Below are 13,406 nucleotides of genomic sequence, written 5' to 3'. Positions count from 1 at the left end.
AAAATAGCAATGAAACTTCTGGTGGAATCTGTAGTCCCGCATTCTCAGGGAGAATCACTAAGACAGTAAGGGTGCAAAGTTTTAACTACCCTAGCAGTTAGACAGGTACATGGATAGTACAGGTTTGGAGGGATATGGACCAAATGCTGGCAGGTGGGACTAATGTAGCTGGGGTGTTGTCGGCCAGTGTGGGCAAGTTGGGCTGAAGGATCTGTATCACCCTTTGCCTCTATGACGAGCATTAATGATCAGTTTAAAGGACCAAGTGAACACAGGACACCCAAACCTCATTCTCTGATGTGTGAAATGATGCATTTTAGTAAGTTAAACCAGAGTAGGACTTACACAGTAAGATGACAGGGTCCAGGAAAATGATTTGATTGGAGACTCTGAGGGGTACAAGTACATAGTTCCATGGAAGTATGTACTTGTTGGATGATCAGCCATGATCATATTGAATGGCGGTGCAGGCTCGAAGGGCCGAATGGCCTACTCCTGCACCGAGTTTCTATGTTTCTATGAAGTGGTGACACAGATTGACAGGGTGGTGAAGAATGTGTTTGACATGCTCCTCATCATCAGTCAAGGCATCGAGTGCATGAGTTAGGACATCATGTTGCAAGTCCTATTGGTTGTTGAGCAATGTTGGTGAGATCACACTTGGAGTATCGTGTGCAGCGCTGGTCACGCAGTTGTAGGAAAGATGTCATTAAACTGGAAAATTCCTGATGCAGGGCCTTGATCCAATATCTCAGCCATTCCTTTGCCTCCACAGATGCTGCTTGACCCTCTTCAGCGGTTTGATTTTTGCTCCGGAGGATGTGCAATCCTGAATGTAATTTTACGGAATGAAGCTGGGCAGATGGTCAGAGCATCGTGGGGAGTGTAGGTTTGTGACGTGATCATAAACTGGCTTCTTTTAGAAAAGGATAGAGTGCAGGATCTGAACAGGAACTAACCAACTTATTCAACTGGGGAGTGATTTAGAAGACCAGTAAAATGGTCTTGAAACAATTTTAAGAAGGGAAATCAAGAAAGTTCAGAGTAAATATGTCTGCACAAAGGAAAAGGGGGTAAAGGATGACAGGAGGGTGGGGAAGCAGCCAACTGGGGAAGTTTATGTGAGACACTGGGAGCAGCATAAAGCCTGGGACAATATCAAACGTGTAGTTGTCAACAAAGGGAGGGAATGAACAAGATTATCAGCAAATCAAATCAAAGAGCTAAAGATAAGAATAGAAAATGCTAAGAATTTAGCGGGTGGGACAGCAAATGTAGAAAATGAAACAGAGGGAAGTTCACATAAATGGCCTTTTCTCAAAAATAGGCAAGGTTTGAAAACAGGTATTCAGTTACCAAGAAGAGGAATGGATTGTGGATAAAAGCACTCATAGGGTGGAGTCCAAGAAAAACTGGATAAACAGGGTGATGCTGGCTGAGGGAGGCTTGATACTGACAAATGATCTCTCTGGGGAAAGTGTAATTAGAAGGAGAAGAACACAAAAAGAGAATGACAAACCAAGGTGCTGGAACTGTGGACGCTGGCTGGTAGTCAATTCACCATTGAATCCCCAGGGCTTACTGTGTCTGTTGCCGTTCTCAACCTTACTTTACATCTTGCTGGAGTAGGGTAAAAACCAGAGGCGGTGAGAGGGATTGGGATGGAGAATTAAATATGACAGGCTGCTGGGAGCTGTGGGAACTCATTGTAGACTAAAGAGTTCTGCAAAGTGATAATCTCATTGCATTTGGTTACTTCAATGTAGAGGAAACTACATGATGAGAACCATCTGCATAGGAAGAAACTTCAGACACTTGTTTATACCAAAGATAGACACAAAATGCTGGAGTAACTCAGTGGGTCAGGCAGCATCTCTGGAGAAAAAGAATAGGTGACGTTTCAGGACGAACCCTTCTTCAGACTGAAAGATCTATTTTTGAAACCTATCCCAATGTTTCTCTTTAATGCTACACGGTGTAACCGCTGGAGATATTGATGACAACATTTCTTGTCCAATATTCCTTTGAACCTTAACTTGCTCAGATTCCATCTTCTGGCAAGATGTAACTTGGTGGCAATGATTTATCCAAGCTCCATGCTTTCTGGACAATTGCCTTGCTACAATGAAGCAATTGGTTGTGAAGGCTTCAGACTGCAGGAATGAGACAAAATGCCTCACCCACACACAATCCATTCCACATAATCCATGATCTTCATCCCCTTTGATCTCTCATTTTCACCAACAAGAAACCTATAAAACACAGATGTCTTCAAGGCTCCTCTCAGGAAGCAGCAACATCAGGTTACAACTGACCTGCAGACTGATGGTCCCCACGTTGATTGTGAGGGTTTCGCAGCCAAACCCTATTTACAGCCTCACACACTGCAGCAATTGAACAAGGCTTTCTCCAGGGGTTGAAGCCCACAGATGCACAGCCCTGGAAACTGTGCGACTGACAGGCCTGGGAGCAGTCTTGACATCCCACAACGGTGTTTAGCAACTACTTGCATATTTACAATGCAGTTATTTAGGATGCTCGGCACTGCATTTCAGTCTGTGTCTGCCCCTTAGCCAATGTGGGTCAGTGATCCAGAGAGCACAATAAGCACAATTCTAATTCCACAATGTACTGTGTAAACACTTATGACCTTGTCCGTGATCAGACTCACAGCCACACACAACTCCCACTAATGGCAGAATCGCTGAAGGAAGGGGGGCAAGGCATGTGACACATCACTTTGTAGCACTCTAATGAAGATGCATTCTAAGTCTTGTACACTCAATCAGCCTCAGGCCTGTGGCCCTTTCCCCCACCACTTCTACTTCTACTTCCTATAGGCTCGAGTGGCACTCATCTCCTTAAAGCATCAGTGAGCCCTGCTACAGGTACTGTTATAACTACCAGAGGGCATTCACTGCATTAGCCTGAGAGGCAAATCAGGCAGGGAAGCCTGCTTCAATTGCACAACCATTCAACGCCCTGGCTAAACCCCCGGCCTCAAAACGGTTTAAACGCATTGCATCAGTGACCATGCTGTGGTTGAACAAGTTCAGCAGCCAAAGTTATTTTTGCAGCTAGAAGATAGACACAAAAATGCTGGAGTCATTCAATGTGTCATGCAGGGTATGGGCAGGCCTGAAGAATGGTCCTGACCTGAAACGTCACCCATCCTTTTTCTCCCGAGATGCTGCCTGACCAGTTGAATGACTCCAGCACTTTATGTCTATCATCGATATAAACCAGTTCCTTCATACACTTTGTGCAACTATCCGCTCCTACGTAAATCACTGCTAATCCACCTGATTTAGTGCTAACAAGGAAGTTGGACTTTAGCTTCCTTGTTTTTAATTTCAAACGCTCATAAACATTGCCAAACAACTGCAACTATGCTGAACCCCCCCCCCAGAAATTCAATCTCATTATTTTCTCCATTACTATTTTCTACTTGTATTCACTCTGATAAAATTCATCTCCTTAGTATTTTTTCATTTTCCTTTTCGGCTGCTGAATGTGATGCCGACGTCCATTATTGAGGGGGATAGATAGAGTGAATGAACAATGTTTTACCCAGAGTAGGAGAATCAAGAACCAGAGCACATAATGTGTAGGAAGGAACTGCAGATGCTGGTTTACACTGAAGATCGACGCAACATGCCGGAGTAACTGAGCAGGACAGGCAGCATCTCTAGAGAGATGGAACAGGGGACGTTTCGGGTCCAGACCCTTCTTCAGACTTCAGAGACTGAAGAAGGGTCTCAACCCGAAACGTCACCCATTCCTTCTATCCAGAGATGCTCCCTGTCCCACTGAGTTACTCCACCATTTTATGTTTATCTACCAGAGGACATAAGTTTAAGGTGAGAGGAGAAAGGTTGGAACATGAGGGGGACAACTTTTTCACACAGAGGGTGGTAGGTATATGGAACGAGCTGCCAATGGAGGTAGTTAGGCAGATGATATAACAACAATTAAGAGATATATGGACAGGGACATGGATAGAAGAGGTTTACAGAGATGTGGGGTTGCAGACAGGTGGGACTAGCGTTAATGGGGCATCTTTGTTGGCATTGGCAAGTTGGGCCAAAGGCACTGCTTCTGTGTTGTCTGACTCTTTGACTCTGTTAATCTCCTTTGCCTGCATGTGATCCATATCCCCCCACACCCTACTTAGCTACTTGCCTAAATGCCATTATCGCAGCCGCCTGCACCACCCCCTTGCCTACGTGCTCTAGGCACCCACCTCTCACTGGGTGAAAAAACATCCCACACATCTCTTTTAAATGTTGCCCCTCCCACCTTAAAGATGTGCCCTCTCATTCTTGACATTTCCATGCTGGGAATAAGGTTCTGACTGTTTACCCTTTCTATGCCTCTCATAATCTTATATACTTCTATCAGGTCTCCCCTCGGCCTCTGACGTTCCAGAGAAAACTATCCAAGTCTGGCCAACCTCTCCATATGGGAAACTTCCTCTAACCCAGGCATCATTCTGGTAAACCTTGCTGTTCACCCTTCTCTGACGTTTCTATGCTGCTGAAGGGAAGTTCCAATCAAAAAACATACTCCTAACTGCTGCCTATACAGCTGCACAGGAGTTCTGATTAAACCTATTGCTGCACCCTTCACATCCCTGCTGAAATGAAGGGACAAAGACAATTACATGAAACATATGGACTAAATGCAGTTCCTGTAGGAAGTGGCTTTTCTTGCACCTTGGTCTTCCGTCCGTTCAAGATGACCACTTTACATATACTCTGCACTGGTGAAGGGAAGCATACATACATGACCTAGAAAATAGGTGTACATTTACTTACGCTATTCTGGCCCTTACCTCTGCACTCTGCACCGCCATTACCAATATGACCACACATCTAGGCTTCTTTACCAATCTATTTACTTACGTTGCCACTTTCACTGAGCTATAGATTTAGATCCCAAGTCCCCACTCTACTGCTCTGGCCATTAACTGTATGCTTCCGCATATAGGGGATAGGATAGGTTTGGAGGGATATAGACCAAACGCAGGCAGGTGGGACGTGTGTAGATGGTGCGTGTTGGTCGGCGTGGGCAGATTGGACAGTGGGGCCTATTTCCATGCTGTATGACTATTCAACCTCCCAAAGTGAAACACCTCACTCTTGCTCGGAATAAACTCCATCTGCCATTTACTGCCATTACCATTGGCGTGTCCGTCAACAACCTTCCCTGTTTTCTGTTGTTCCTTATAAGTGTTGTGAGTTGTAAGCTTATTTCTCTTCCTTGTTACTATCTCTGCCCACTTTGTCTCTTTGTCATCAGCATCACTCCCCTGTGTTCACTTACTCCACCTCTTGTATTTATACCATCTTTCCACAGTTTCCTCGCCCTCGCTGGCCTCTCTCTGCAATGCTGCTAATCCTTCCTTTCCACACCTTTGTCCTTCTAATCTGAAATATTAATCTCTCCATCTAGATGGGTTAGGGCAGTGCAGAGGTGCAGCAGGTAGTGCCACTACCTCACTGCTTCGGGGAGCCTGGTTCAACCCTGCCTTTGGTGCTATCTATCAGGAATTTGCATGTTCTCCGTCTGAGTTTACTCGGAGTGCTTCTGTTTGCTCTCCCAGCTTCTGAAGATGGGCGGGCCGGTAGGTATTAGACTGCCTATGGTGCATGATTGCCCCTGGTGTATGATTGCTAGAATCTAGGGGGAGTTGAGAATAGGGTTGCCAACTTTCTCACTCCCAAATAAGGGACAAAAGGTCAAAATAAGGGACAAATTCCCGACGGCAATTCGTTGACCGACTCGGCCGTGGCTGGGTGAATGATGAGTTGGCCCGGGTCTGGACTGCACACAAAGCCCAGCCGGCGGGCCAGCCGAGGAGTTTTGGCCCGGGTGATGTCGCACGCAAAGCCCGGCACCCCATCCAACTCAGGAACCGAGGGTTGGCTATGAGAAGGAGGGGTGGTGGTGTCGGCGGTAAGCGAAGGTCCAAAGATCAGACAGCTGTCCGGGCTGCCAACCGACGGGGCCACGGGCGAGGAGCTGCTGCTGCACTCCATGGGCTGCACTACGTCGGGACGGGTGAGTCGGGGCCGGACGCGGCGCTCCGACCCGACAGCCCCCTCCACCCGAGTAGTAGCAGTCAAATACGGGACATGGGCGGTCCCGTATAGGACAAAACCGATTTAGTCCAAGAAACAGAATGTCCCGGCTAATACGGGACAGTTGGCAACTCTAGTTGAGAGGAATGTGGGAAGAATAAATAGGGACACGAGACACTGTGATCTTGAGCAAGAAGGCTAGAAGAACCCTTCTTCAGATCAGTCTAAAGGATCCCGACCCAAAACGTTATCTGTTCATTTCTTCCACAGATGCTGCCTGACCCCTGTTTTTGTTATTGTTGCTCGAGAATAAAATGGGTTAGGGGGGGATTAGTGGAAGGCCGGCTGTTACACAGTGAACATAATGCCTGCTTTCCATGCTGCATCTCTCTATGACTTTTACAAATCGCATCTGAGTCGCTTCCCGCTGTTCACGAAGAACCCACCCAGCCCTCTCCGGCCAGCTCCATCCTTGTTCTCTCTATCTCTCTCTCCGCTGGCTGTCTCCCTCACTACCTGCTGGGATTTCCGTCTCAAATCTCTAATGTTAATGTCCTCTCGGCGATAGCCTTTTTAGAGATGGTACACAAAAATGCTGGAGAAACTCAGCGGGTGCAGCAGCAGCATCTGGGCCCATCTCCTTCGCTCCATAGATGCTGCTGCACCCGCTGAGTTTCTCCAGCATTTTTGTCTACCTTCGGTTTTCCAGCATCTGCAGTTCCTTCTTAAAGCATTTTTAAAGATTGTGTGTTTTTTTTTTCCTTCTCTCCGCAACCCTCGCCCTCCAGACAGGGTTGTGAAGACGGGATACTGTGCCTGCGCTGAACCCGAGCCGAGTGGTGACAGACTCACAACACAACTCACAACTCACAACACCCGCGGCGGCGGAGCTGAATAACCGTCACCTTGTTCCTGCGCCGTTGTTTTCGGGTCGGCTTTTAGGTTTACTGTTTTTTAAGAAGGAACTGCAGATGCTGGAAGATCGAAGGTAGACAAAAGTGCTGGAGAAACTTAGCGAGTGCAGTAGCATCTATGGAGCGAAGGAAATCTATTTCCTTCGCTCCATAGATGCTGCTGCACCTGCTGAGTTTCTCCAGCACCGTTTGTGCTTGTTACAGCGAGAAGCTTTTTGCATTAGACGCTTTCCGATCAAATCAGATGATACCATAAACACAATCAAAACCAAACTCAAAAACATGGGAAGACACAGAGTGCTGGAGTAACTCAGCGGGTCAGGCAGCATCCCTGGAGAGATTCTGGAGAGCTATATTTAAGAGGGATTTAGATGTGGCCCTTGTGGCTAAGGGGATCAGGGGATATGGAGAGAAGGCAGGTATGGGATACTGAGTTGGATGATCAGCCATGATCATATTGAATGGCGGTGCAGGCTCGAAGGGCCGAATGGCCTACTCCTGCTCCTAATTTCTATGTTTCTATTCAGACTCTAAGAAGGGTCCCGACCCGAAACAAACATTACCCATCCATGTTCTCCACAGATGCTGCCTGACCCGCTGAGTTACTCCAGCACTGTGTGTTTTTTTTGTTGTTGCAAACCAGCATCTGCAGTTAGTTCCTTCCTTGTATCCATATTCATGCACAATGGGCCGTTCTTTGAATGTGGGGTGAAGTAGGCAGGGGGTAGACGGTAGAGGGTGCCCGGCCCGGGATAAGTCAAGGCGGTGACCCGAGGGCAGGCACGATGCCCGGGACAAGCGAACTGGCATCGCCCGCTGCCACCGCTCCTCCAGCCTCCACACCCCCTGAAGCTGCCGGCTCTCCACCCCGACCCGTGACTGCAAATCCCCCTTTCCTCAAGGGGGAGACCCCTCACTGGGACTGGGGGGTCTCGCCCACACGCGGAGGCTCAGTGCTGAATGCTCGCCATCCTCACCAACTTTCTGAAAGGCTTTCAGAGCGAGTTTCTTGCCGTCTCCGTCCTGTGGCGAAGGCTTCAAGCTTCCGGACCTGCTGCCGATCATGGTGCTCCTTCCCTGGGCCCGGACTTTGCCCCGACACCGCCCCCGTGTCCGTGTCCGTGTCCGTGTCCGTGTCCGTGTCCGTGTCTGTGTCTGTGTCAGCCCTCGCCCTCGCCCTCGCCGCCTGTGGTCTCCGCTCCAGCACTCTCTGCCCTCCCGGAGCAGCGCCGAATGAAACGCTTCCTTCTCCCACCCTCCACTTATAAAGCGGCAGCCTCGGCTCACTCGGCTAGCAGCCTCTATATAAGGAGAGGGCTGCGCGCAAATGAGGAGAGATTGACTGAGAATGAGAAGAAAGCGTTTTCATTAAAAAAAAATCAATCGTTTTCTCGCTCTCCCCACCCCGCTCTATTCCAGGCTACGCCTCAAAACTCCCACTCACACCGCCCTGTGGCTTTCTTCAGACAGTCACCGAGTGATACAGCGTGGAACTTGCCCACACCGGCCAACAATGTCCCAGCTACACTACTCCCACCTGCCCGCGTTTGGTCCATATCCCTCCAAACCTGTCCTATCCATGTTCCTGTCTTACTGTTTCTTAAACTTTGTAATAGTCCCTACCTCAACTACCTCCTCTGGCAGCTTGGTCCATAAACCCACTGTGTGAAAAAGCTACCCCTCAGATTCATATTAAATCTTTTCCCCTTTATCTTAAACCTATGTCCTCTGGTCGTGGATTCACCTACTCTGGGCAAGAAACTCTGTGCATCTACCCGATCTATTCCATTTCATGATTGTGTACACCCCTATAAGATCACCTTCATCGCCCTAGGCGGTGAGCCTCCTAGTCCTCTCCCACTTCCAGGGCGATGAACCTTTGGGAATCTCTACCCCGGAGAGCTGTAGATTCCCCATGGCTTATAAAATTGTGAGGGGCACCGATAAGATAAATAGAATATTTACCTCGGGCAGCGGAGTCCAGAGCCAGAGGGTGTAAAGATAAAAGGGGGAACATAGAAAGGATCTGAGGGGTATGTTTTTTGCAGCAATGTGGTTATCTGGATGGAGCTACCGGAGAAAATGACTGGGACAGGGACTATTACAATATTTAAAAGGCATTTGGTCAGGAAAGGGTTAGAGAGATACAGGTGCATTGCAGGCAGATGCGATTACTAGGCATCGCGGTTGGCATAGACGAGGTAAGCAGAAAAGGATAATTTCTATGCTGTTCCTTTCTATGATTCAAGGGTCAAGAATGTTTTATTGTCATATGTCCCAGTCAGAACAATGAAATTCTTACTTGCTGCAGCACAACAGAATATATAAACATAGTACTCGTGAAACAATATAATAAACAAGAGAAAAAAAAGTTCAGTGTGTCTATGTACACATACTCACAAGTACGCACACAAATCTATGTACACACACTCATACACACACACACACATATGTACACACAAAAAGCAAACAATAGTAGTGCAATAATAATAATAATAATAATAATAATAATAATGATCCTATTGAAGTTCAGAGCTTATTTGAGCTTGTCGTGTTTAATAGCCTGATGGCTGTTGGGAAGAAGCTGTTCCTGAACCTGGACATTACAGTTTTCAAGCTCCTGTACCTTCTTCCCAATGGCAATGGTGAAATGAGTGTGTGGCCAGGGTGGTGTGGGTCTCTGATGATGCCGGCTGCCTTTTTGAGGCAGCGACTGCGATAAATCTCTTCGACGGTGGGGTGGTCAGGGCCAGTGATGGACTGGGCAGTGTTCACAACTTTTTGCAGTCTTTTTCGCTCCTGGACGTTCAAGTTGCCGAACCAGGCCATGATGCAACCAGTCAATATGCTCTCTGCTGTACACCTGTAGAAGTTCAAGAGAATCCTCTCTGACATACCGGCTAGTAGCATATTCAGGCTATTAAACACTTCAACCTCCAAACAGACTCCAAACTATATAGACTTGTTCTTTATTATGGTATTTACAGAGTACTATGTTCACATATCCATTGTGCTGCTGCAAGTAAGAAATTCATTGTTCCATTTCGGGACATACGGCAATAAACCACTCTTGGCTCTTGACTTTCTTGAGATCATTTGTTTTCAAGATACAGTATTAAGGGAATCAAGAGATAGGGTTTTAGCACAGGCAAGTAGCACTGAGGTAGAAGGTTTAATGGAATGACAAACAATTGAATGGAAAGAATGGGCTGAATGGCCTGCTCCTGCTATTTCTTATGTTTTTTTTGCTCAAGAAATAAGCGGTTATGTACAGGAAATCAGAAGATTAGCCATTGTTTAATGGAATGGTAAATAATGGAATGGAACGAATGGGCAGCATGGCCTGCTCCTGCTATTTCTAATGTTCTAAATTAAGGAGTGGGCCTTTGGCTTATCCCTTGTTAATATTCTTGGTGTGTTCAAGTGTTGGCTCCTTCCCCTTGATCTCACGTTGTCACATGAAGGCTTTCAAAATGTTTCTTTCCCAAGGTATGCTGGCTGCATGAAACAAACCAAGCTAAACGAGGATTTGACCTGGGGGCGCCAGGGTTTTGAGTCACAAGCGGTATCCAGTGGCAGCAGGAGGAAAAGATTGAAGATAATTTCCCCAAAAATGCCAAAGATAGATGCAACTTATTGTTTTAATAACAGGTTGCTTTAATCTGGAATAAATTGCCTCAGAAGTTGTTGGAGACAGATTCAATAATAACTTTCCACATGGAGTTGAGTGTATTTGTACAAAACAACTCTGTAATTTTTCTTCTTGGTTACAAAATAACAGGAATCTTTAATGCTTGTTCTTTTTTAGGAAAAGATTGGTTTGCACGGTGCAATTAGTGACAAACATTAAATATAGTATTGCTGTAAAATTACTGAGGGTTGTCAGAGTTATGGGACCAGCAAAGAGCGAGGAACAGAATCTGATAATAAATTGGCAAGAAATCTTCTAGGTTTACAGTTTAGCATGGAGCCAGACTCTTGGGCCCACCGTGTCCATGCCGACCAGCGACCACCGCACGCTAGCTCTGTCCTAAACACTAAGGACAGTGTACATATTTTCTTTAAACCAAAGCCAATTAGCCATCAAATCTGTGCATCTTTGGAGTGTGGGGGAGGAAACAGGAGCATCCGGAGAAACCCCACACAGTCACAGGGAGAACATACACACTCAGTACAGACAGAACTGGTAGTCAAGATCGAACCCAGGTCTCTGGCGCTGTAAGGCAGCAACTCTACCACTGCACCACTGTGTAGGGAAGTAGGTGAAGTAGGATTATTTTCCAAGTGTATAATGCAGAAGGTGTGAGTAGAATATCTCTCACGGTCTCCACAAAATAATGTGCTCATGCCAACATTGTGACTGAGGAGAATGGGGTAAGAGAGGACATATTGAGTAGTCAGCATATTTCAAAGCAGGTAAATCCCCTGGCCCAGGTGAAATACCCCAGGTTTGGATGGGGACATGGATAGGGTAGGTTTTAGAGGGATATGGGCCAAACGCAGGCAGGTGACACTAGAGAAGATGGTCTATGTTGGACAGCATGGGCAAGTTGGATCGAAGGGCCTGTTTCCATGCTGCATGATTCTAGGACTCTATGACATGAGATGCCAGAGACTCTGATTGAAATCTTTCATTCCTACCTGTCTACCAAGGTGTCCAGAGAATGGGAGGATTATTGCTTTAAAAGGGGGAAAGGGTTAAACAATGTAATTACAGGCTAATTAGTTTAACTTCAGTGGTGGAACATTATCAATATAAATTCTGATGGACAGATTAAACCTTCATTTAGAAAGGCACAAATTAGTCGGGGAGTATGGGTTTGTTAAGGAGGCAGAGCTGAACTATGCAGCAGTTAGTGCTGCTGTCTCACAGGTCAGGTTCGGTCCAGTGGTCCTGTGTGTGTGGTGTTTGCACGTTCTCCCTGTGAATGGGGTTCTCCTGGGTGCCTTGGTTTTCACCCATATGCTAAAGGGAAGCTGACTGGTGTAAATCGGCTCTCATTTATATGGGTGGCGAGAGAATCAGTTGACATGGGTGATGGAGGTGGGAAATTGATGAGAACAGAGAGACAAATGGTATCAGTATGGGTGGACGGTTCATGGTTAACATGGACACAGTAGAATAGAAGGGCTGATGTCTGATATACTGTAACTCTCAAGGTTGTATGTGAAATGAATACAACATTTGGAGGAGGTATCAATGGAGGTCGATGAGGGCAGCATGGTTGATGTATTCTAGAGGGATTTTAACAAGGCATTCAACAAAGTTCCACATGGCGAGCTGAAAATTTACACAAAACTAAAAGCCCAGAGGATCTAAGGGATAGTCACACTTTGGATTGAAAATCACACATGGCCTTTTAGGTTGAGAAGCACCTGATAGAGACGTGAATACGTTAGATGAGTAGGTAGGGTAAATAATAGGAGATAGCAATAGTTGAATTTGTTCACCTAATTCTAGCGGCATCTAAAAATAGAGGGTAGAGGGTTGGGGTAAAAGGTACGAAATATACAGGGGACCAGAGAAAACTCTTTTATTCCCCGAAGGTGGATGAGATCTGGAACGCACAGACCGAGGAGTGATGGAGGCAGAGAGTCTCACAACATTTAAGTTTCAACACAAACAATTGGATCACCACGGGAGAGAAGGCTACTGACCAAGTGCTCGTAAATAGTGCAGATGGGTATTTGATGGTCAGCACAGACTGGGTGGGCCGAAGGGCTTGGTTTTGTTCCATATAACTCTATGACTCAACAACACCTACTCAAGGGTAAGAAGGGAACAGCAATAAAGGCTCACCACATCACCACACCAATACCCAAAGCCCCAAAATGAATTATTTCAGACAGGGCTTCATGCCTAACAAAAATATTACGTTTGAGATGTTGGGACAGAGTGATATTAATAAAATTGTTCCCAAGACTATATCTTTGATGAGTTGGCCTGTGGGGGCAAGATCCCAACCAATTCATGATTCAAGGGTCAGGTCTGGTGTGATCAGTTCTCAGCCCTCTCTCTCTGGGTCCTCCTTAAGCAGCAGCTAGTTAGAGTTTTGATATTGATATTCTTTTGCTGGGTTTCTATGTGGTGAGTTCACACTGTTACAAATGGACTAATAGGGAGGATGGAGTCTAAATCCTTGGAATTTGTTACACTTTTATCACACAGCCGCTTACTCAGGTCTTCCGCTCATTCCAGAAATTATTAAGCTTCCTTCTCTCAGTGATGAGTGAGTCCAGAAGAATCCTTTTCACGACCTGGGGCAGCCATTGTGTTATTCAAGCAGAACATTATCCAGCAGGTCAGGCAGTATTTCAGAGAGTGAAACAGAGTGAATGTATGATGAGATTCTGGGTGAATGTGTGGGTCGGCACAGTGGCACAGCAATAAAGCTGCTGCCTTACAGCA

At 46.3% G+C, this 13,406-nt stretch overlaps 1 protein-coding gene across 1 annotated transcript in view; it reads right to left on the bottom strand.

The window, feature by feature from the left end:
- LOC129710237 (1-phosphatidylinositol 4,5-bisphosphate phosphodiesterase delta-3-like) overlaps positions 1-8,554 on the bottom strand; it is a 43,310-nt gene extending 34,756 nt beyond the window's left edge. Inside the window, exon 1 of the mRNA XM_055657098.1 lies at positions 7,975-8,554. Within this exon, the coding sequence (XP_055513073.1) occupies positions 7,975-8,062 (88 nt within the window). The 5' untranslated portion in view covers positions 8,063-8,554. The remainder of the gene's footprint in view (positions 1-7,974) is intronic.
- Positions 8,555-13,406: the final 4,852 nt, after the last annotated feature.

The sequence above is a fragment of the Leucoraja erinacea genome, chromosome 27, assembly GCF_028641065.1.
Source record: "Leucoraja erinacea ecotype New England chromosome 27, Leri_hhj_1, whole genome shotgun sequence".
NCBI classification, from domain to species: domain Eukaryota; kingdom Metazoa; phylum Chordata; class Chondrichthyes; order Rajiformes; family Rajidae; genus Leucoraja; species Leucoraja erinaceus.
This window is presented reverse-complemented; position numbering and strand designations above follow the sequence as displayed.